The 25,422-nt window shown below is 47.4% G+C and overlaps 1 protein-coding gene across 1 annotated transcript in view; it reads right to left on the reverse strand.

Moving 5' to 3' along the window:
- Window positions 1-15,637, reverse strand: part of MAP3K8 (mitogen-activated protein kinase kinase kinase 8) — a 30,882-nt gene extending 15,245 nt beyond the window's left edge. Inside the window, exons 1-3 of the mRNA XM_040434336.1 lie at window positions 15,362-15,637; window positions 6,971-7,332; window positions 867-1,034 (exon numbers count right to left, since the gene is read on the reverse strand). Coding sequence (XP_040290270.1) covers window positions 867-1,034; window positions 6,971-7,332; window positions 15,362-15,386 — 555 coding nt within the window. The 5' untranslated portion in view covers window positions 15,387-15,637. The remainder of the gene's footprint in view (window positions 1-866; window positions 1,035-6,970; window positions 7,333-15,361) is intronic.
- Between the last annotated feature and the right edge of the window lie 9,785 nt (window positions 15,638-25,422).

The raw sequence follows: 25,422 nt of genomic DNA on the forward strand, positions 1-25,422 counted from the left end.
CCTATTCTTGTTCATTTTGAGGACATGGATAAGGGCATTTCTATAGGTGTGGAACCAAAATGGAGACACGCACACATCTGGGATCTGCAGTTTCCGGACTGCAAAACACGTACAGTCGTGTGCCTGAGTCCTAAGTATGAATTTCCTCTATTTTCCTTCGCACAATCTCTCCACAGCGCTGTGGAATAGGTTGGAGCGATATAAGCCTTGGTGCCTATTACAGTGAAAAAAACAACAACTGTGCTAATAACGTATCTCTTCAATGCAGCGATAAGATTGGATGTCATGGAACAGGGAACATATTGTCATATAGAACTTCCTTGTACTGCGAGCAACAGGAAAACTGGTTTATCTTCATCGCACAAAGAAAACAAGAATCACGTGCAAAGTTTCCATGGAAAAAGCGGATATGATCTGATAATTTATTCCAGATTCATATTTCACAGCTGAATAGTCTCATTCTATCATCAGTCTATAAATATAACAAAAATAACTAAACTAAAAGTTTTTAAAGATTTAAAGATTGCGACCTGTAACCTATCAGTATAGGCGATAAGTGTCTGATCAGTGGGGGGTGAACACTTTTGCCCCCCACCCATCACTTGAATAGGAGACCCCTGACCTCCATTTCACTGGTTGGTGGTTTCTGCCATTCCATTCAGGCTCTACGGGACTGCCGGAGACAGCCGAGTGTGGCCCTTGGCCATCTTCTGCAGTCCCTTAGACTTTGAGTGCAGCGCGCACGCTCGACTACCAAACGGGGGCATGGGACGCCCATTTTCATGATCGGCGGGGCTCCCAGCAGTCAGTCCCACCCCACGGATTAGACACGTCACCTATCCCAGGATCTCCTCTGTAGAACGTACCAGTTTGCATGCCATTCTCTTCCTCGTCTCGATATCTTGTGCCAGATGAACTTTACCAAAGGCTCCCCTAGGAATGAATTCAGAACCCATGCTTTTGTACGTCATCTTCCAGGGAAACAACAGGACGTCGGTGTCCTTCTGATATCGCCCATTTCGTATCGTCAGCATCTGGAAACCGAAATAGGGAAACTTGAAACACAACAGAAACCGCCGCAATGTAAAATCCTTACAGTTTACTACACAGCATCATCATACGTGATTGCACAGTTTACACGCCAGGACGGCCTATTACAGCTACAGGTCCATGCTCCTAGTAGCCGAGACAGTCCAGATATTTTTGTGTTGAACGGCGCAACCTTTGGCTCACCAGAGAGAATAATCCTGGGGGCACACCACAATTTTATGCAGGACATATCTACTTTTATCTGTTTAATAAACAATGCATGGTCACCGGCCGCGTGCACTCTGTGCTGCCGTGCGGACCCACGGACTTGAATGGGTCTGCGATCTGCACGATATGGCAAAACATAGCACATGATACACGGACCCGAAAGCCCACGGATGGGCTTGCCTGTGGGCTGCTGATTCGTTCTGACATGTCCTATCTTCTGCAGATTGCAGACCCATTCAAGTTAATTGGTCCACACTGCAGCACGGAGTTCACGCGGCCAGTGCCGAGCATTGCGGAATGCTATTTGTGGTCCTCAGCACGGGTACGGCGACCATACGGTCGAGTGAAGGAGCCCTTATTGTCAGCTCAGTATGTCCTATCAGTTAAGGCTTTGGCATATTCACAAGAATGTGGATTTAAATGTCTAGTAGTTTCCAGAATTGGGAAAAGGAGGATCATCTGAACCTTACTGCACCAGATGAGGCGACTGGCCGTGGACAAATCCAGCAACCAATTGATTGGAGATCTGGAACTCTGCACTCTCAAGTATATGGGAGGTACAGTACGGGAACGACCAAGCCTGCTCGCCCACCCTGCCGTTCAGAGCCTGGATGCAGCCAGTCTGGGGACCCCCCGTTCTTCTTTGCTGTGAGAGTCCCAGCGGTGGGTTGCAGATATGCCACAAATGTCTATGTCTCGTCATAATGGAGACAAACAAGCTTTTCTGCCACTGTGTTTCCGGCCCGTTCCTGCCACCCACAGGATAAAGTGCCAGCAGTATACAGAGGACGTCAAGCTCCGTGACCCATCCTGCAGGAATGCTGCTGTGAGGTGTGGTGGATTTAGGATTCAGCCAGTAGCAAAACCAAAGAATACACGTGTAGGGAGACTTCCACCGGGCACATACATCATAGTAACCATGACACAAGGTGCAGTAGTTTCTCCATTTGTACAGTCACGTCACGAAACGCCTTCCTCAATAGGTACGGTAATTAATTACATAACCAATGACTTATAGCATCAAAATATCAACAAGCTCTGTATAGAGAATGGTTTCATACAGACATAGCTCCTTGGTGGTGCCAAAGAGAACAGTCAGAAGTGACCATGAAACCAAAGGTAGAATAGTTAAAGGATAACTGTCACATTTAGACCCCAATTTCAATTTCCATATATGTAGTTACTAATAACATGATATTCCAGAATCCGTTACTATTTGACTGACTTACCCCATATTTAATAAGATTCAGCCCTTAGCAACCAGTCTGCATAAAACTGCAATCTCACTATTCAGTTAAGATGGCCGCCACTGCCCTCACCCTGAGGCTAATCCCGCCTGCCCTCACTAGCCAGTAACAATAGCCCCCCAAAAGTGTCAGTAACCAGAGCCCTCCCCCTAAAGGGTTAATCTCCTGCAGCACAAAGGGGTCCTCTTACCACATGTTGCTTTCATTTATACACTGAGCAGATGGCAGATCTCCCTTCCCTGGTCTGCGCTGCTCCAACTCTGCATTCTCCAGCTCTGCTGAGTGAGGGAGCGTCTGCCAAGCGCAGGGACAGGGAGAAGTGCACACAGCCCAGGCACTGTTATCAGCTGCTGGGGAGGACCTGGCTTTAATCATTTATTTACAGTCCCTGGCTGTCTCTAATCTGACCTTGCACGCTGCGTGCTCCGTCCTTCAACAGATAGACGGACCATGCCTAGCAACCCTATTTTAAACACAGGTAAAAGCAGGCAGTACAGGGAACAAAAATGTGGAATTAAGGGGTAATTGAATACACAGTGAAAAGTTGAAATAGGGCCACCAAGGAGATATTAAAGGGTTTCTATCACTTTGTTTCACCTATTTAGCTTTCAGACACTAGCGATCCGCTAGTGTCTGCTTTATCTAACCATCCTAATATAAGAGCTTATTGTCCTGCCGTTTAGCTAAAAAAATAACTTATATAGATATGCAAATGAGCCTCTAGGTGCTATGGGGGCGTGATTAGCACCTAGAGGCTCCGTCTACCTTAACAAACTGCCGCCGCCCAGCGCGTCCCTCCAGCCCGCCCATCTCCAGCTGAAGCGATCCTCTCCGTGCGCGTCTCTGTTCTGCGCATGCGCAGTGAATGTCTGATCGCTTCCCTGCTCAGACATCTCCACTGCGCCTGCGCCGATGACGTCATAGTGCTCCGAGGAACAGGCGCAGTGGAGATGTCTGAGCAGGGAAGCGATCAGACATTCACTGCGCATGCGCAGAACAGAGACGCGCACGGAGAGGATCGCTTCAGCTGGAGATGGGCGGGCTGGAGGGACGCGCTGGGCGGCGGCAGTTTGTTAAGGTAGACGGAGCCTCTAGGTGCTAATCACGCCCCCATAGCACCTAGAGGCTCATTTGCATATCTATATAAGTTATTTTTTTAGCTAAACGGCAGGACAATAAGCTCTTATATTAGGATGGTTAGATAAAGCAGACACTAGCGGATCGCTAGTGTCTGAAAGCTAAATAGGTGAAACAAAGTGATAGAAACCCTTTAACCACCACAATCCAATACTTAAAAAACAAACAAAAAAATAACAGTTATCCTTTAAAGTAGTTTCCTGGGACTTAAAAACAGACAACTTATCCTCAGAATAGGTCATCGATATCTGATCGCTAACTCCCAGCACCCCCAACAATTAGCTATTTGAAGGGGTCAGAGCGCTCCTATACCAAGCACAGTGCCATACATGGCATAGTGGTTGTGCTCGGTATTGCAGCTCAATCACATTCATGTGATCAATAGACATTATGTCACAGGATGAGAAAAACACCACAGCAGGAGAGCGCTGCGACCTCTTCCAACAGCTGGTCGATGGGAGTGCCTGGGGTCAGACCCCCTCTGATCAGATATTGATGACCCAGAAAGTCCCAGAAAACCCCTTAAACTCTGCATTTAAGATTCCACCTAGTGCTTGCTGATGAACCCTTCTAGATATCAACATTTGCCTGCTGCCAGCATCAAAACAAGCAAAAAGAAAAAAAATATAGGTGTATATGATCTACATTATTAGCAAGTGCTACCCAAAAACAGTGGTTCACTTTACTTTAATTCACATCAGTACCCACAACAGTGAGCCCTCTCCACAAGACCACCTCTAAGAGAAGACCAGCCCATTATCCAGACCAGATTGCAGTTCTACCATATACTACACATAGTGGTCATCTTCTTTAAGAAGTCCACCCCTTAGGCTACTTTCACACTAGCATTCGGGGCTCCGCTTGTGAGTTCCGTTTGAAGGGGCTCACAAGTGGCCCCGAACGGATCCGTCCAGCCCTAATGCATTCTGAATAGATGCGGATCCGCTCAGAATGCATCAGTCTGGCTCCGTTTGTCCTCCGCTCCGCTCAGCAGGCGGACACCTGAACGCAGCTTGCAGCGTTCAGGTGTCCGCCTGGCCGTGCGGAGGCAAACGGATCCGTCCAGACTTACAATGTAAGTCAATGGGGACGGATCCGTTTGAAGATGACACCATATGGCTCAATTTTCAAACGGATCCGTCTCCCATTGACTTTCAATGTAAAGTCAAAACGGATCCGTTTGCATTATCATGAACAAAAAAAAAAAAAGTTTTTTTTTTTTTTTTTTTTTGTTCATGGTAATGCAAACGGATCCGTTCTGAACGGATCTAAGCGTTTTCATTATAGGTGCGGATCCGTCTGGGCACATACCAGACGGATCCGACCTAAACGCAGGTGTGAAAGTAGCCTTAGAACAGTGTTTCACAACCAGTGTTCCTCCAGCTGTTGCAAAACTACAACTCCCAGCATGCCCGCACAGCCAAAGGCTGTCCGGGCATGCTGGGAGTTGTAGTTTTGCAACAGCTGGAGGCACACTGGTTGGAAAACACTGCCTTACCATTTTTCAACACAATTTTAGTAGGTAATCTCAAAGAAACGTTTCACTGTCCTTAATAAAGACATTTTGGGTTAATAGAGGATGGCCTTCCAATAAGGACCCTCAAAGATTAACCAGGGTGTCTTTATAAAGCAGGCATGCTCAACCTGCGGCCCTCCAGCTGTTGCAAAACTACAACTCCCAGCATGCCTGAACAGCCTACAGCTATCAGCTACAGCAGGGCATGCTGGGAGTTGTTGTTTTACAACAGCTGGAGGGCCGCAGGTTGAGCATTCCTGTTATAAAGCATCTCTTACAGTGGGAGATCCAGAACGTTCATACAGTCACTGATTTCAAAAAGCAATGTGTAATGCTTCATTTCCCCTGCGGAGGTGCTGCAGACATAATAAACACTTATTGCTTGGTTCTCCCACAGATTACAGCTGATTTCTGGGGGATCCCAGCAGCAGAACATCCTGGAGGAATCTTCTAACCAAAAAGGATTGTTCAAAGCGGGCAATCCCTTATAAGCAGTATTGACATCACATTGTTTTTTGTCATACATTGAGTGTATTTCCTGACATACCTAAGGGCTCTTTCACACTTGCGTTGTTCTGTTCCGGCATAGAGTTCCGTCGTCGGGGCTCTATGCCGGAAGAATCCTGATCAGTTTTATCCTAATGCATTCTGAATGGAGAGAAATCCGTTCAGGATGCATCAGGATGTCTTCAGTTCCGGACCGGAACGTTTTTTGGCCGGAGAAAATACTGCAGCATGCTGCGCTTTTTGCTCCGGCCAAAAATCCTGAACACTTGCCGCAAGGCCGGATCCGGAATTAATGCCCATTGAAAAGCAATGATCCTGATCCGGCCTTAAGCTAAACGTCGTTTCGGCGCATTACCGGATCCGACGTTTAGCTTTTTCTGAATGGTTACCATGGCTACCAGGACACTAAAGTCCTGTTTGCCATGGTAAAGTGTAGTGGGGAGCGGGGGAGCAGTATACTTACCGTCCGTGCGGCTCCCGGGGCGCTTCAGAGTGATGTCAGGGCGCCCCACGCGCATGGATGACGTGATCGCATGGATCACGTCATCCATGCGCATGGGGCGCTCTGACGTCATTCTGGAGCGCCCCGGGAGCCGCACGGACGGTAAGTATACTGCTCCCCCGCTCCCCACTACTACTATCGCAACCAGGACTTTAATAGCGTCCTGGCTGCCATAGTAACAGTGAACGCATTTTGAAGACGAATCCGTCAGGGGACTACCTCTTGAAGCTCATCAAGAGAATGCCAAGAGTGTGCAAAGCAGTAATCAAAGCAAAAGGTGGCTACTTTGAAGAACCTAGAATATGACATATTTTCAGTTGTTTCACACTTGTTTGATATGTATATAATTCCACATGTGTTAATTCATAGTTTTGATGCCTTCAGTGTGAATCTACAATTTTCATAGTCATGTGGAATACAGGGAGAAAAAAATGAATGTACATTAAACATATATGAATCTGCTCTTGAGGTTTACCGGTTGAGTATAGAGTTGAGGTGAAGGAACGTACATGCTCATAGCTTGGCTTTACACTTTCAAGCCCTGCTGCTTTCAATCTTCACAACTTTGATGTATTTAATATATCCATCTTCTAGAGCTGTGGTGTTTGGTTGCATTAAATACCCTGGATCTATGTGTGCAGAGCATATACGTGCTCTCCAAATTTTAAGTGCTTGGATAGGTCATTTGGACATGCCAGAATGTTGCTTGGTATCTTTCTGGAACCCTCAAGGATATGTGAATAGGGGTTCACATGGCTCTGACTTGCAGTGTCTACAAGTTTTAATGTGTATTTGTCTTCTTACCTTGTTTAATATAATTCCACACTCCTGTTGTAAGCATTTGTGTAAATGTTTAGTTGCATCTGACACTTGATTGGTAAAGCTGAGTAACTCCTTGGTACTTCCGTATTTGACTGATGATAGGAGAGAAGTTTCTTGCCCACTGAGAAACAGAGAGTCCGTCCTCTCCTCATTGTTGTAAGCGTCTTGACCACGTATGACCGTGTTCTTCCCCTCTGCACATACTTCCCCCTCTCGGTAGAGGTTTTCCATTATTGTTACCAAATCCGTAACATTCAAATAACTGAGAAGCAACTCAGCTTCCTCCTTCTGGTCGCTCATGGTGCTCATGAAATCCATTGTGGCACTGCTTTCCAGAGCAATACCTAAAAATAAAAACGATTTATATCAGTAAGGTGCATTTTATGCCATATTTATGTTAAAAAAAATCAACTACATTTTTATTTAATCCAGGTGCAGGTTGAAAAAAATGCAACTAAAATATATGATATCTGTTGAGACTTGTAGGTAGCATCTGAATAATGTGAAATCAAGAAATGTCGGGATTCCTGGTGGTTTAGGGCATTGAATGGGTTAATTTTAGGTTCCCTAGTGGAGGGCAATGAAGAGTTAATTTCAGGATCCTTGGTGTTCAAGGGCAGTAACGGGTTAATGTCTGGATCCCAGGTTATCTAGGGCAGTGAATGGGGTAATATCAGGATCCCTAATGGTCAAGGGCAGTGAAAGGTTAATTTTAGGTTCCCTAGTGGAGGACAGTGAAGGCTTTATTATACGAATCCCTGGTGGTCTAGGGCAGTAACGGGTTAATATGGTGCAAGGCAGTGAAGACATTAATATTTTGTAACCGAGGTCCAGTGGTTACTCTCCTTCTCCAGCTATAGTGTGGCCACCTCTCTATTCCTGCCTTTGCGCGACAGGACTCTGTTTTGGAGATAGAACCAGGTCTCTGAGGTGGGACCCGCACGTATTGGACATTTATGGCACATCCATAAATGTGCCAGATTCCCCAAAGTGGAACTCAGGGAGTCTGCACAGGAGCGGGAACCCGGCCACCCGGGAACAGTGCCCACCATGGGTTATTTGTATTACTAGTGTCTTCTTATGGGGCAGAGGAGCCTTTGGTCCTTCTCTGGCACCAGTACCAGTGTGTGATTTCTACCTCTGTACACCTAAAGCTACGCCCCTGTTTAGTAGGACACTCTTCACACCAATCTCTGGAGGCTTCTGAACAACCACATAAAAAACAATCCATGCATATCTTTAGGCTTCACTTCACGTTATGTAATAACCTGAAATATCTTTCGACAGCTGTCATACTTCAAATAGATGGGTAACACAAGGCACCCAAGGGCACCAGAGGCAGTGGACAAATGTGTCTTACAGACCTTGCCCTGCCCAATGTAACACCACAGAGTGGTGTTACCACAACTCTACCCTGCTACTATATCTAGAGGGCTAATATAATGTCAACTTATGTATGTCTTTCCAGGTCCTCCACAATGTGCATTTATAATCTTGTTATTTAACTGTTTATTACATGTAATGTGCCTGGTTCACCAGCAAGTGGCAGCGTAAATGGCAGAGCTATCCTTAGAGAGAATGGAACTTACCATTCCATTCTCCCCCCTTTGGGCAGAAATGGGCCAGTCCTGCTTTCTACCGGAATGAGGTGGGGCGGTTCTAGTTTATTCTGGTTGAGACTCCATGTTGGAGCTGCCAGGATTCTAACCTACTTTTTGGCTGAAAATAAGTCCGACTACAAGAAAGAAGTGCAGCATCAAGATAAAACAAGGACACCAAGTTAGCTTGTCAGTACAGCAGAGTCAGAGAGAAACAGATATAGCAGAGTTGAGTTTGCCTGCCAGTTTAATGCTAAAGCCTGCTGGAACCAAGACAAAGCCTGAAACTGTTTGGAGAAACGTTTATTCAAGTAAAGCTGCCATTGAACTTCATCTCAAGGTCTGGACTTAAGTTATTTCTTCAAATCCCTCAATTATTCCCCTTGTTTATTGCTTCGGAGCCAAAGCCTGGGATCCAGCCGTTTCCAGGAAGGAGCACGGTGACACACATAAAGAGACAATTTAGGCCGCAACATACCACTTGGCATTTCCTACACCTGGGATGGCATAGGAAGTGCCCTGGGGGGATGCGCCACTATGGACAGTATGTCACAAACAATAACCATTGTAGGATTTACGAGAATGAGACCTTGCTTCTTGTTCCTTTTTCTCTGTTTCCTCTCTGATTTACATTTCTAGAACCAACATACAATGAAACCCTTGTGCTATCTTCAGAGGTAAAACCAAAATATTACTTCAATACAGGTTCATTGAATATGGTGGTCTGCAAACCGCAGCACTTCTGTGGTGAAACCTCTTCTCCCAGCATGACCCAACAGGTACAGCCTATCTAACTCATGCTGGGAGTCAGGGGTGGAAACAGGGGAAGCAGTTTCAGGACAAATGGATTTATTTTCCAGTCACAGGGAGCGGTGAGTTTCTAGCAATGGTTTTACTCACCGCTCCCCGTTCTTCTTCTCTGGGCGCCTGCACTGCACTAAGTCCTGGCAGCACACAGCTTCAGGACAGAATGCAGTGTGGGAACACACTGACCTGACCTTGTGCGACATCAGGTCACAGTATAGTGCGTAGCTAGATGCAGTGCTGCACGAAGAGCCGAGATGCCCGGAGGAGGAGAGGAGAGGTGAGTATTTTTTTGTCTGGTCTGACGTCTGCATTAAGCGGATTGAAGGATAGGAGTTCTGTTCAAAAATTTGCTATGGGGCCCAGTCCATTCTAGATAAGCTACTGCTGGGAGTAGTAGTTTCACAAGATCCATAGAGTCACCGGATATAGACCATGGAATTTTATGATACTACTTTATGCAACTGCGTAATCTGAAATCTTCCAAATCATGTTCCCAGTGCAATCTAAAAATATCAGAATGAGCAAAGATTACTTCACCCCTGGAAGAGACATCAAGATATTTTCTGGGCAAACATAATGTGACTTACTGTAAGAAGAAAAACATTTTCCAAAACCAAATAAGGCAAAACAAGTCCAAAGCTGTTTCTATCCAATGTTTCCCGGCATTTAGCTGAGTGGATGGAAAAATTCCTTTAGGATACTTGTATTAAAATATACGGTATGTAGTTATAATTTCCCCAGCAATTGAAGGGGACTTCAGGGAGTTCAGTATTGATGGCCTCTTCTCACGTTAGGTCATCAATACCTGATTAGTGGGGGTTCTTACTCCCAACCCCCCCGCCGATCAGCTGATTGAAGGGGGCATGGCACTCCGGTCAGCGCCGCGGCCTCTTCCTAGGCCACTGACATCACCTTGATTGGTCCCATGGCCTATTTGCAGCTCAGTCGCAAGCATAATATATTGCCAGTGTGACCCTTTGTATAGTGCCAGGGTATTGAAGTAACTAGATTATTAACATGTGACTTTAAATAGTACTATGGGTCATGTTAGCATATAAAGAGTTAATAGGATTACTTGTCCTGACATACACTGTGTCCTTACTTGAAAATGAAAAGTAGGTCAGTGAGTGGTCTGTGGCTGCCTGTTCGGAGGTCTACCGGTAAACGCAGTCATACGTTCTAACCACTTTCTAAGTAAACATGTTGACTTCTACTTATTGCGTTAGGTAAACCAGTGTGAGAAAGGATCAGTTCAGCCGAGCGTGCAATGCACGTGCATGTATTCTCAAAGGGGAGAGGGGGGTAAGCTGCTGCCCAAAACGTCGGCTGAGGCTTATCTACACTAAGAAAAAAAATGATTGGGCATTGAAATTCAACATGTCCAGTCCTCCAGGGAGGCCCCCAAACACAGAAGATAGTCAGATAGTCCTGCAGCTCCAGCCAAGTTTGAAGCCATGTTGGTAATGGGGCAGCCAAATGTTTGTACGACCGACAGCTACTCTCCCTACCCACGCATCAGTTCAGCCAAGTGTGCATGTCTTCTCATCTCAATGGGGAGTAAGCTGCTGGCTCCGTGCCCGTGCTGCGGACCGCATACGGCGGTTCCACAATACACGGGTCACGAGCCGTGTGCATTCTGCATTCACTTAAATGGGTACGCAAATCCGGAGATGCGGAACGGAATAGAAGCATGGAACGGAACCCCACGGAAGCACTACAGAGTGCTTCTGTGGGGTTCAGTTCCGCCAAAAAATACAACTTGTTCTATCTTTTTGCGGAACGGACGGATCGTGGGCCCCATTCAAGTGAATGGGTCCGCGATCCGCATGCGGCTGCCCCACAGTCGGGGCCTAACAGTAACGTCCCGTTGCTCCTAGAGGCTCAGCAATGTGGGCACATATGAACATGGGACCAACACAGATGCCTTCAGCTGCCAAGTGCACATGTAACAGGTCAGCCAGTGTCATAGCTACAAAACTGCTGACAGATGCCCTTTGATCTAAAATCCACTAGAGTGAAATGTTCTGATCTCAAGGTCTGGAAACCTCTGGCAAGAGTCTTTTTGGTCAAATATTACAACCTAGGTCCATGTTCTTACTGCAGGAAGACAAATTATTTATCTGATGGTCGAGAGGGAAAGTCCCAATATGAAGGGAAAAAAACAAGTCTGGTTATTCCCTCGCCGGGCACCGGGTCAGTCACAAGTTACCTCTTTCCTGTATTAGTCTTCTTTCTAATAGAATAATGCAAATCAACAGCAAAGTAAAATGCGGCTCGTCTCCTCTGCCCCCGTTCACACCTGTGCATCACCGTGGTCTGAGGACATGACCGCTTCGGGTGACGCTGCATCGGTGGAATGTATTTGTTCTGTTGATATTATTGTCCAGGTAGCAGACAGCAGGACAGATTACATGTGATTCACCCATGCCTCCTCTGAAAGACAATGCCTGCCAAGAATCTCAAAAATGCAGCCACATTCAGTTCCTGAATGGGGGACGCTCTAGGACACAGAAGCCAAATGGAATTAGACTTCAAGGCGAAACGTATTAGAGAAACGTGATATCGGCTACAAACGACATAATACAGGCACCACGATGAGGACAGCCCGGAATAGAACGCTAGGTAGCAGTGCCAAGAGGGTGGATGAGGTTTCCTAGGAAATCAACCTCTCGAGAGTTCAGTGGGTTACCCCCCCCCGAGGTGTACTCCCCTCCCCTGTGACATGGCTGCTCACTACGACAGCTACACCCCCCCGAGGTGTACTCACCTCCTCTGTGACATGGCTGCTCACTACGACAGCTACACCCCCCCGAGGTGTACTTACCTCCTCTGTGACATGGCTGCTCACTACGACAGCTACACCCCCCCGAGGTGTACTCCCCTCCCCTGTGACATGGCTGCTCACTACGACAGCTACACCCCCCCGAGGTGTACTCACCTCCTCTGTGACATGGCTGCTCACTACGACAGCTACACCCCCCCGAGGTGTACTCCCCTCCTCTGTGACATGACTGCTCACTACGACAGCTACACCCCCCCCGAGGTGTACTCCCCTCCCCTGTGACATGGCTGCTCACTACGACAGCTACACCCCCCCGAGGTGTACTCACCTCCTCTGTGACATGGCTGCTCACTACGACAGCTACACCCCCCCGAGGTGTACTCCCCTCCCCTGTGACATGGCTGCTCACTACGACAGCTACACCCCCACCCCCCGAGGTGTACTCACCTCCCCTGTCACATGGCTGTTCACTACGACAGCTACACCCCCCCCGAGGTGTACTCACCTCCCCTGTGACATGGCTGCTCACTACGACAGATCCCCCCCCCCAGGTGTACTCACCTCCCCTGTCACATGGCTGCTCACTACGACAGCTACATCCCCCCGAGGTGTACTCACCTCCCCTGTGACATGGCTGCTCACTACGACAGCTACACCCCCCCGAGGTGTACTCACCTCCCCTGTCACATGGCTGCTCACTACGACAGCTTCACCCACCCGAGGTGTACTCACCTCCCCTGTGACATGGCTGCTCACTACGACAGATCCCCCCCCCCCCCCCCCGAGGTGTACTCACCTCCCCTGTGACATGGCTGCTCACTACGACAGCTACCCCCCCCCCCCCCCCGAGGTGTACTCACCTCCCCTATCACATGGCTGCTCACTACGACAGCTTCACCCCCCCGAGGTGTACTCACCTCCCCTGTGACATGGCTGCTCACTACGACAGCTACACCCCCCCGAGGTGTACTCACCTCCCCTGTGACATGGCTGCTCACTACGACAGATACACCCCCCCGAGGTGTACTCACCTCCGCTGTGACATGGCTGCTCACTACGACAGCTACACCCCCCCGAGGTGTACTCACCTCCCCTGTGACATGGCTGCTCACTACGACAGCTACACCCCCCCGAGGTGTACTCACCTCCTCTGTGACATGGCTGCTCACTACGACAGCTACACCCCCCCGAGGTGTACTCACCTCCCCTGTGACATGGCTGCTCACTACGACAGATACACCCCCCCCCGAGGTGTACTCACCTCCCCTGTGACATGGCTGCTCACTACGACAGCTACAATCAGTCACAACCAAGTTTAGTTTGAAACAATGTTGCAGTTTATTCCACAAAAACAAAGCTGGATGCGAGAGGCCCCATTCACACCACCGTATGTTTGGTCCAGATCTGATCCTCATTATTTACGGATCGTATGCGTATTCAATAAGGCTGCAAAAGATGCGGACAGCAGACCATTTGCTACCCACATCCATATGTCCGTCCTGTGGTCCCTCAAAAATATAGAGCTTGTCCTATTCTTGTCCATTTGGCATGGTTACAATGGACGTGATCAAATTCTGATCCAAACGGACAGGCGCACATGAGATCATTTCCTTTTCCATATGTGGAACCATTCATTTTAATGGGGCCGCAAAAAAAAATTAAAAAAGTGGAAAGGATCTCATGTGCGCCTGTCCGTTATGCAAAAAAAAAACGGAACGGACACGGACAAAAAATAAGTTTGCGTGCATGAGCCCTTAGGGGCACATGACGACATGTCATGCAACAAGTTAGTAACATAGTAACATAGTACATAAGGCCGAAAAAAGACATTTGTCCATCCAGTTCGGCCTGTTATCCTGCAAGTTGATCCAGAGGAAGAGAAAAAAAAACCCTGTGAGGTAGAAGCCAATTTTCCTCACTTTAGGGGAATAAAAAATTCCTTGCAGAAAATGTCGCCTAAGCCTTACCAGCAGGTGCTCTCCAGGGGCAAAAATGAGGAGAGGGGCACAAACAAGCAGCAGGGATGCACACAGTGAGGGGGGTCTGTCACAGCCATGGTAGAATGGGTTACATGGTCCTACAGGTTGTGGAACTGCAAGGCCCAGCATGGCCTCCTACACTGGGTTTATCACTCTCACAGCAAATAGAAAATGTTGTGTTGTCCTTTTGGGTTGTTGCATGCTTATCTGACGCCATGCACGCCCCCACAAACTCCAACCTATCACCAGCGTGCACACCCACATCATGACAGCACTAAAAAGACCCTTATTTATATGGCAGGGGTTAGCGGCCTCTGGCACTACAGATGTTGTGAGACTACAACTCCCAGAATGCCCACTGGCTCAGCTGTTCTCAAAAACTACCATATTAAGTGAATGGAGCATGCTGGGAGTTGTAGTTTCACAACAGCTGGCAATGCTGGACAATAATAGGACAAGTTAAATTTTTTTGCATGTTCTATGTAAATTTTTGGGCTAAAAACCATAAGTTGATAATGCAGTTTTGTACCGAAGCAAAAACACGTGTTGAAAAACTGCATCAAATCGACGTAAAAAACTGCATGAAAAATGTGCTGGAAAAAACAAGCAGATTCCGCGCTGAGTTTTGTAGACGCATTTTCAAAATACATACCCTTTGCAATGCACAAAAAAACAGCAAGGTGTGGATTTTCACGCGGAAATGCACAGAAATCCGCACAGATACCCGCGTGCAGGTGGCGTGCTGCAGGAGCTGATGTCTAGCCACAACCTGACATGCAGCACACAAAAAAACCTGATAACCACTGAGAAACCAAAAGCGGAGTGGACGTTGCCCGCCAGAGCGGATCCTTCACCCTCAGAGCTTACAATCTAAGGGCTTGTTCACACGACCGGTGCCGTGTTTTGCGGATCCGCAAAACACAGACGCTGCCCGTGTGCCTTCCGCAATTTTCAGAACGGAACGGACGGCCCTTTATAGAAATGCCTATTCCTGTCCGCAAAACGGACAAGAATAGGACAGGAATCATTTTTGCGGGGCCACGGAACGGAGCAACGGATGCGGACAGCACACAAAAAGCACGGAAACGGAAAGAAAACACGTTGGTGTGCAGGAGCCCTAATGGATCAGTGTGACAGCTGCGATGCGCCCTACGTATGTCCCCTTAGCACACAGTCCACGTCTGACTGTCCCCGGACCGCCGCTTACCTTTACACTCCAGGTGGGCCAGCATAGCTAGGACAACAGAAGTCACTTTCGGTCCTTTCTCGGTCCAGGACTGACCACGTCCACCGTTCCCATGGTCTGTAGTGAGTCTGGGCTGCAGCTCAATGCTGGAAAGTCCAGGCAGGAAGTTTTTCTTCTCGAGAAGCAGGCAGTGCCCTTTCAGGAAATGATGAGAGCGAAACAGGAGAATTTAACCCTTACAGCGCCCCCCAGAGCATAGAGACACAGCGAGCAAGGTCTTCCCTCCACAGTGACAAAATGAAAAGTGATCTCAGGAGTCAGAGAAAATCCCCCATCTAGATAAGACACCCCCGGGGAGGGCTCATAGGATTTGCATAATAGGAACGCCATGATGAAAGGAAACTCCCTCGCCTCAAAGGAAAATGTTTTAGTTTTTTTTTTCAATCTGCCTATGATATCACGACGATGTGGGGCAGCGACCTGACGCTGTAGCGTTGTACGTGACCGAATTATACTTCTTCGTAAATAGGATTATTAGGCAACTTTTGTTGTTTCGGCTGCTGGGAACATAAGCCTTCTATCTCGCCATGGTGCCTGGTAAATGAGGGCTGCCCCAGAGCGCAGGTTTCTGCAGAGATTACAGTCTTGCATCATTTCCAGGATTTTGGGCTTTTTTTTAGACAAAGCTGCAAAACAGCAGCGGGAAGGAGGAAGCCTCGCGGCTACGTGAAACCTGCAGATTGAGGCTACAGGGCCACATGTGTCTACTGATGTCAATGGGGTCGCAGTGCGATATGACCCGACTGCGACAGACGCAGAAAACCAACACTGTGGGGGGCAGGCTGTAAGTCGTACAGGACGTTGCCTTTAGGCCACCTGCACACATTGCAGAATACGTGCGGTTTTTTCCACTCCGAAAAAATGCAACGTAGTACAGTATGAGCTAAGTGCCTGAGATGACACAAATCTCGCCCCTTTCACACGAGCGAGTTTTCCCGCGCGGGTGCAATGTGTGACGTGAACGCATATCACCCGCACTGAATCCAGACCTATTCATTTCAAGGGGGCTGTGCACATGAGCGTTGTTTTTCACGCATCACTTCTGCGTTGCGTGAAAATCCCATCATGTTCTATATTCTGCAGTTTTCACACAGAAGTGAATAGGGCTGCGTGAAAAGCGCATTGCATCGGCAAGCAAGTGATTTTCACGGATGGTTGCTAAGAGATGTTGTTTGTAAACCTTCCGTTTTTTATCACGCGCGTGAAAAACGCATCAAAACGCATTGCACTCGTGCAAAAAAAACTGAACAACTGAACGCAATCGCAGACAAAACTGAGTGAACTTGCTTGCAAAATGGTGCGAGTTTTACTGAGCCAATCCGTCACGCTCGAGTGAAAGGGGCCTTAGGCTGAGTTCACACGGGCGAGATTTCCACGCGGGTGCGATGCGGGAGGTGAACGCATTGCACCCGCACTGAATCTGGACCCATTCATTTCTATGGGGCTGTGCACATGAGCGGTGATTTTCACGCATCACTTATGAGTTGCGTGAAAATCGCAGCCTGCTCTATATTGTGCGTTTATCGCGCAACGCAGGCCCCATAGAAGTGAATGGGGCTGAGTGAAAATCGCAAGCAAGTGCGGATGCGGTGCGATTTTCACGCATGGTTGCTAAGATGACAGTCTATTCACTGTATTATTTTCCCTTATAACATGGTAATAAAGGAAAATAATAGCAATCTTTAATACAGAATGCTTAGAAGGTGGTCAATTGAGGGTTAAAAAATAATTAACTCACCTTCTCCTCTTGATCGCGTAGCTGCCGGTCTCTTCTTACTTCTTTAATCATGAGCTGCTGGCTAAAGGACCTGTGGTGACGTCATATCACATGGTCCAATCACATGATCCATCACGGTGGTGATGGACCATGTGATTGGACCATGTGATCTGATTTGCTAGCAACTCAAATATCCTTTGAATTTATTGTAATGATAGTGGTACAGTAAAATTCCTATAATTTGTCATGTGACTTGAATGGTTCCAGATGACCAGAAATACATTATCGGATGACAAAGAGTGAACTAATGATTTCAGCATTTGGGCAGTGTCCAAGGTCCATGGCCAGAATTGGCCCAAAGCCACTGCTTTCGATCATATGGACATGAAGGGCCCTAATCTGGAACCTTTTTACACGGGGCAGTCATCGCGCGGGCACTAGTTGGGAATGAGAACGTTCAATCCCAATCATTACATGCTCATTAGCAACATTAGGCCTCCTGCACACGAACGTGTACGCCCCGTGGCCGTGCTGCGGCCCACAAATTGCGGGCCGTAATGCACGAACACCGACCGTGTGCATCTGCAGCAGATCGCAGACTCATTCGCTTTAATGCGTCCGCGATCCGCCCGTTCCGCAAAAAGATAGGACATGTTCTATCTTTTTGTGGAACGGAAGTACGGGATGAAACCCCACAGAAGCACTCCGTAGTGCTTCCGTAGGGTTCCGTTCCATGCTTCCGTTCCGCACCATTCCGCATCTCCGGATTTGCGGACCCATTCATTTGCGCCCGTGTATTGTATTTGACGATGGTGGATCAGGAGCCATAGCCACCGGGTGTCTGCTGCAGCGGGTCCGCAATATACTGGCCCCGGCCATTTGTGCATGGATGCAGACCCATTCACTACGGATCGCTTCCGTGGAGATTCTCTCCATGCCTCCGCACTGCTAAAAAATAGAACATGTTCTATTTTTTTGCGGTGCAGACAGATCACTGATCCTTTCAAGTTGATCGGGTCTGGATCCGTCTGCGGAAACCACACGGAAACGGCCGGCACATGTTCGTGTGCATGAGCCCTTTGGGTACTTTCACACTTGCGGCAGAGGATTCCAGCAGGCAGTTCCGTTGCCGGAACTGCCTGCTGGATCCGTCAATAAGGACGCAAACTGATGGCCTTTGTCAGACGGATCTGGATGAGGATCCGTCTGACAAATGCATTGAAATACCGCATCCGTCTCTCCGGTGTCATCCGGAAAAACGGATCCGGTATTAATTTTTTTTGCATTTTTAAAGGTCTACCGGAACATTTAATGCCAGATCCGGCCCTAATACAGTTCAATGTAAATTAATGCCGGATCCGGCATTCCCGCAAGTGATCAGTATTTTTGGCCGGAGAGAAAACTGCAGCATGTTGCGCTATTTTCTCCGTCCAAAAAACGGAAGAGGGACTGAACGGATGCTCTCCATTCAGAATGCATTAGGATAAAAGTGATCAGTTCTTTTCCGGTATTGAGCTCCTGTGCTGGAAAACAATAACGCTAGTGTGAAAGTACCCTTTTTTTCTGATGTATACTGTATATGTGTTCAGTGGTCACTAAGAGGTTAAATCTCATCACCAGGCACAGGCTGCTGTAAATAGATTCCCCTCGGGCACTGGCTATCCACTTTGTTATCCAGGAGGTATTTTACCGCACTAATTTGCAACTAAATCTGAGGACAACATGTAACAGATGGGGATCAGATGAACTTAGGGATATATCGCTTTCTATGATTTCATTCTGACTTTTCATGATATAAGTGGTTTAAATACTGCCGGACTCCTAGAGAAACCCGGAGAGTCCTCCTTCCCCGACCTACACAGGGTGGTGGGGAGCTTTCTGTATACCGGGAGGGCAGACAGCCGCGGGCGGGGGAAGCAGGACCCGGGCTTTCTCTATGAGTCCTACCAGCAGGGTGGCTCGGTGGCAGGGCCGTTTCTAGGGAATTTTACCAACAGGGCGAACATTAAAAAAGCACCCCTCCCCCTCCCTTAAAGGGGTTGTCTCACTTCAGTAAGTTGCATTTATCATGTATCAGTATTACACAGGATAAGCTCAGATACAGCGGTTCAGCCGGCGGTATCATACACAGCCTTTGGCTGCTATCAGTAATATCTTCCTTTTAATCTACCACTGCATTTCCAGTAACAGCCCTCCCAGCACACGATGACATCACACAGATCTGCTATTTTGACCTTCTCATCATGGCCGATCTTTGCAGACAGGTTTAGCTTGGCAGGAAGTAGCCGTTAAGCCTTCCGGTCTATCAACCACCTACAACGTGACATCACTTTCTGCTGCTGCTGTTGAGATGCCAGTCACGGCGCCCATGGGCGAGGCATAGTGGAATGGGTGGAGGTCAGAGGCGTTGCTAGGGTCGAAAAAGATCCAGGGCCCGCCGCCCAAGCCCCAATGAATATGGCCCAATTCTCTAAGTCCCCCCTCCCCCCACACTGAATTTTGCTGTACCTGCTATACAGCGCCACATATCTCTTACATCCAGTGACGTCTCTTTGATGTAGATGTTCTCTTTCCTCATCTTCTCCTTTAAGATCTTCAGACCAGACCATCATTTTTTGTCTCTTTTGCAGTTTGACAAAAAAAAAATCTACTTTTCCATCATCCTCCCATCTTCTGGACAAATGCCTCTCCATGCCCCCCCATCATGTGTCAGTAACAAGTGCCTCTCCATGCCCCCCAAACATGTGGCAGTAACAAGTGCCTCTCCATGCCCCCCAATCATGTGCCAGTAACAAGTGCCTCTCCATGCCCACCCCCCAATCATGTGGCAGTAACAAGTGCCTCTCCATGCCCCCCAATCATGTGCCAGTAACAAGTGCCTCTCCATGCCCCCCAATCATGTGCCAGTAACAAGTGCCTTTCCATGCCCCCCCAATTATGTGCCAGTAACAAGTGCCTCTCCATGCCCCCCCCAATCATGTGCCAGTAACAAATGCCTCTCCATGCACCCCCCAATCATGTGCCAGTAACAAATGCCTGCCCATGCCCCCCCCAATCATGTGCCAGTAACAAGTGCCTCTCCATGCCCCCCCAATCATGTGCCAGTAACAAATGCCTCTCCATGCCCCCCCAATCATGTGCCAGTAACAAATGCCTCTCCATGCCCCCCCCAATCATGTGCCAGTAACAAATGCCTCTCCATGCCCCCCCCAATCATGTGCCAGTAACAAATGCCTCTCCATGCCCCCCAATCATGTGCCAGTAACAAATGCCTCTCCATGCCCCCCCCAATCATGTGCCAGTAACAAGTGCCTCTCCATGCCCCCCCCCAATCATGTGCCAGTAACAAGTGCCTCTCCATGCCCCCCCACAAATCATGTTCCACAAGTATTGTCCCGTATAAAAATAAAAAACACTTATACTTACCTCCCTGGCAGCGATGCGATGCAGGCCTCTTCTGGCCTGTGTCCTGCGCTGTATGGCTGATGCGGCACAATGACGTCATTGCACCGCCTGCACCAGCCTCTGATAGGCTGTGGGCCTTGTGGCCGGCAGCCTATCAGAGGAACAAGGAATGAAGACGCCTCTCCCTCCCCTGCCCCACCGAGCACAGCAATCTGTATCGCTGTCCTGAGGATGGCTATGGAGATGAGCGCTTCCACAATGGAAGCGCTCGTCTCCCCTGATCCGCTCTCCGACTGTTGGCACCCCCTGTTCTTGCTGGAGACACGCACACCGTGCGGTCGCACCCCTCGCCCGGCTGTAGAAACGGCCCTGCTCGGTGGTTAGCACTTGTGCCTTGCAGCGCTGGGGTCCTGGGTTTGAATCTGACCAAGGACAACCTCTGCATGGAGTTTGTATGTTCTCCCCGCGTTTGTGTGGGTTTCCTCCGGGTTCTCTAGTTTCTTACCACACTCCAAAGACATACTGATAGGGAAGTCAGATTGGAGACAGTCCAATGCTAATGTCTGTAAAGCGCTGCGGAATATGTCAGTGCTATATAAGTCAGTAAAATAAATAAATATGTTTTTATATGATAAAAATGAATTAAATCATATGACTAGTGTTGAGAAAAGTTTACAGAAATTAATTTCAGCTGCTTTGCTGAATTTTACAAAGAAATTTGCTTTGTGACGAATTACTTGGTCACAATGTGCATTTCTTTGTATGTAATGAGCGCAATGATGAGGAACGGCGATTGTGCTGCACTCCTTTATTAAAACCCCTCAGAAGCCCCGTTTATTGCTGATCGCGGCATCTGAGATAAAAAATTAGGGCTTTCAAGGGTTAATCAGTTAAAAAAACAACAAAGAAACTTAGCCATTTGAGCTCAAAGAGGCAGCGCAAAATCTCACATGGTGCGTGATGACATCATACTTCACCACGCACAAGATTTTGCTGAATCTCCTGAGAACCTGTGTGATAAAAATGATTTGTTGAAGGGCTTATGAACGCCACATTTTACAATTATTATTATTACTACTGCTTGTATCGTTTTGCAGTTTTATTACTACCACATATGTAACGCCCCAGAGTGGTATTACAACTTCCGCACCCCGCTACTGTCTTTATTGGTTAACCACATGTCATCCTATGTATTTATTTCCAGGTCCTGTACATTGTGTTTATTTATTCTTGTAACTGTTCTTGTTCATGTAATTTACCTGGTTCACCAGAAGGTGGCAGCAAGCATGGCAGAGCTACATTTATGGAGACTGGAACCCTTCTTTCCATTCTAAATCTCTCTCTAAGGGCTCTTTCACACTTGCGTTCTTTTCTTCCGGCATAGAGTTCCGTCGTCGGGGCTCTATGCCGGAAGAATCCTGATCAGTTTTATCCTAATGCATTCTGAATGGAGAGAAATCCGTTCAGGATGCATCAGGATGTCTTCAGTTCCGGACCGGAACGTTTTTTGGCCGGGGAAAATACCGCAGCATGCTGCGCTTTTTGCTCCGGTCAAAAATCCTGAACACTTGCCGCAAGGCCGGATCCGGAATTAATGCCCATTGAAAGTCATTGATCCGGATCCGGCCTTAAGCTAAACGTCGTTTCGGCGCATTGCCGGATCCGACGTTTAGCTTTTTCAGAGTGGTTACCATGGCTGCCGGGACTCTAAAGTCCTGTTTGCCATGGTAAAGTGTAGTGGGGAGCGGGGGAGAGGGGGAGCAGTGTACTTACCGTCCGTGCGGCTCCCCGGGCGCTCCAGAGTGACGTCAGGCCGCCCCACGTGCATGGATGACGTGTCGCATGAAAATCCACGTATGTGTGAATGAGGCCTTAAAAAGTGTAAAAAATAAAAGGAAAAAAACATTTTTCAAAATATTAAAAAATATAAAAATTCTAATCACACCCTTTCCCCAAAGTAAAAATACATAAATAATAAAATTTACATCACGGGCATCACCACTTGCGAAAACACCCGTACTATTAAAATATACAAATATCTATCCCATACAGCAAACAGTGAAACAGAAAAAAAAAGTCTAAATGGCCAATTTGCCGTTTTTTGGTCTCTTCACCTCTCAAATTTTATAAAAAGTTATCAAAAGTCATAGACAACTCAGAATGAGCGAATCGACTTCGGATACTTCATCCAAAGTCGATTCGCATAAAACTTTGTTGTAATACTGTACGGAGCAGGAGATGAGCCAAAGTTATTACTTCGCAAAGTCTTGAGAGACTTTGTTTAATGATGTTAGAGATGAGCGAATTTCATATTTAGAAATTCGTTTCCGCTTCGTTTAGTGGTAAAAGCAGAATTGCGTTATGGATTCAGTTACCATGGACCATAATGCAATTTTATGATGGAATGCAAAATGGAATGACTTTAGTGGCATTCTGTTATTCATTCCATCATAATAGAAGTCTATGGCCTGTATAACGGATCCGTACGGTTTCCGTTATGCAGGAGAGGACTCAATGCATTCCATAATGCATTCCGTCATGGAATTGCATTATGGTCCGTGGTAACGGAATCCATAACGCAAATTCACATTATACAACAACCCGAACCGAAAACGAATTTCAAAATATAAAGTATTTTCAGTATTGAAATGCAAGAAAAACTATGCATATCGTAATCATAGTGACCCGGAGAATAAAAGTAACAGGTCAGTTTTAACGCACAGGAAACAGAAAACCCCCATAAAACTGTGGCGGAATGGTGTTTTTTTTTTTTTATAATTCCACCCCATTTGGAATTTTCCCTCCGCTTCCCACCACATTGTATACAACTGTAAATGGTGCCATCTTGTCCCACAAAAAACAAGCCCTCATACGGCTATGCGAATGAAGGAGAGGGCTAGAAGTAAAAAATGAAGACAAAAAAACTGAAAATCACCCAGTCTTGAAAGAGTTAAGGAACTCCTCAAATACTCCATGTTTGATATGCACATGTGCGGAACATCATGACTGGTTGGATAAACGTAGTATGAAGTCGTTATGATGCCCTCAAGGAAATATATCTTAGTGGAAAGTTTTTGAGTCAAAACCTTTGTTAAACTGACCTCATAAAGCCCAGTTGTAAAAGCCCATTAGTATATACGCTAGCCTCTCCATGGCATCAGAGGAAGGGGGCTAGTGGAGGAATCTGCAGATCTTTTTTAAGGAGTGTTCCTTTAGCAAATTGTCATTTCTTTGGGAGACAACTCGTTTGATCATCTGGCCAACTTTTATGATTCCCTCAGGAAACCGGACCATCTCGTAATATATTAATTTCTTTTTCTTTCATCCATTTTTTTTTCAAACTGTTATTTTTTTGCATTGCATTTGTATGTTATTGTAGTTTTACATGCTACTAACCACATTTTGGTACGCACTAGTAAAATTATACTCTAATAAGAGCCTTCTTGTCTTCTAAACGATTCCTTGACCTTAGAAGAAGTGTTATGTATATTTGTGTGTTTACGCTGGGAATGCTAGAGAGAATAGTGGGTTTGAGTAGGTAATCGTGAGTTACCTAGGTCAAGGTGTCCTGTCCGCCTAATATAAGTGGTGGCAGCTAACACCCCTTAGATGTGGATGTCAGATAGTTGAGGGGGGAAGATTTAGCATAACCCTGTTGCGGAGTAGGAAGTATAACCCTCAAAGTAGCGGAGTAGGAAGTTGATGTTAAAATCTGGATAACCCTTCGAGCTCCTATCCTGAGTCCAAGTCATATTTGGTGGCATCGGTGGGATATATTTATTTTTATTAGAACATTAAAGGGGTTGTCCAGATTCAGAGCTGAACCCGGACCTACCCACATTTTCACCCAGGCAGGCCCTGCGATATGAGCATTGGATAATTTCATGCTAAGATGCTCTCAATTGCAAGGGCTTCTTTGTTTAAGTTTTTACACTGCTAGGTGGAGGCTTCCGTCCAGCAGTGTATTTGGCGATGTCACCAGCTCTGATGGGCAGGTTTTAGCACTGCCCTAGCCATTTTACAGGCTAGGGCAGCACTAAAGCCGGCTGTAACGGGGCGCCGAAGGCGCACTCGGTCTCCCATCAGCCGCAGACCTGCTGCTTAGTTTCGGGAGCGAGGATCTGTGTTCGGCCTCGTTCCCAGGGCGGCTTTGCTAGCTGGGAGGCTCCCTGCTCCTAGGTCTGCCTTGAGCGCCGAGCTGATCACTCGGTGCTCAACTTGTCTGTCTGTCGGTTATGTGACGCTGGCCACGTCACATGACCCTCACTCTCCACTATAAATACAGGCAACCTGCTGGCTACAGGTTGCCTGTGATACTGGTCCATTGGTGCTTCCTTGTTCCTTGGTTCTAGTCTGCGGCTGCTTGTTCTGATTGACCTCCTGACCTTGTGACCTCGTATTTGCTCTCCTGGATTGACCTTGGCTCTGACTGTTGACTTTACATTTGCCCGCTCCATTTGTACTCCCGCTTCTCCTGGTTCTGACCCTTGGCTTGTTGACCTTCCGTGTCTTTCCTCTGTGCACTTATGTAAGTAAGGGACCGTCGCCCAGTTACGCCCCGTCGCCTAGGGCGGGTAGTGTAAGTAGGCAGGGACAGGGGTTGTGGGTGGAGTCAGAGTGCACCCTCTTTCCTTCCTCTCTGTTCCCTGACAGAATCACAGGCCTAAAAAGTTTTTTACTATGGATCCCTTACAGAGCCTGACTGACCATGTGCAGAATCTGGCGCATATAGTTCAGGAATTGGGGGAGAGATTACAGGCACAAGAGATTGCTCGTGATCTCCCTGCGCCTCCCGTCGCTGCCCAAGCGGCTCCTGCCTTTATGGAACCCCACGTTAAGCTTCCTGACCAATTTTAGGAGACCGTAGAAGCTTTTTGGCGTTTCAGGAAAGCTGTAAGCT

Source organism: Bufo bufo, chromosome 5 (assembly GCF_905171765.1).
Source record: "Bufo bufo chromosome 5, aBufBuf1.1, whole genome shotgun sequence".
Lineage (NCBI taxonomy): Eukaryota > Metazoa > Chordata > Amphibia > Anura > Bufonidae > Bufo > Bufo bufo.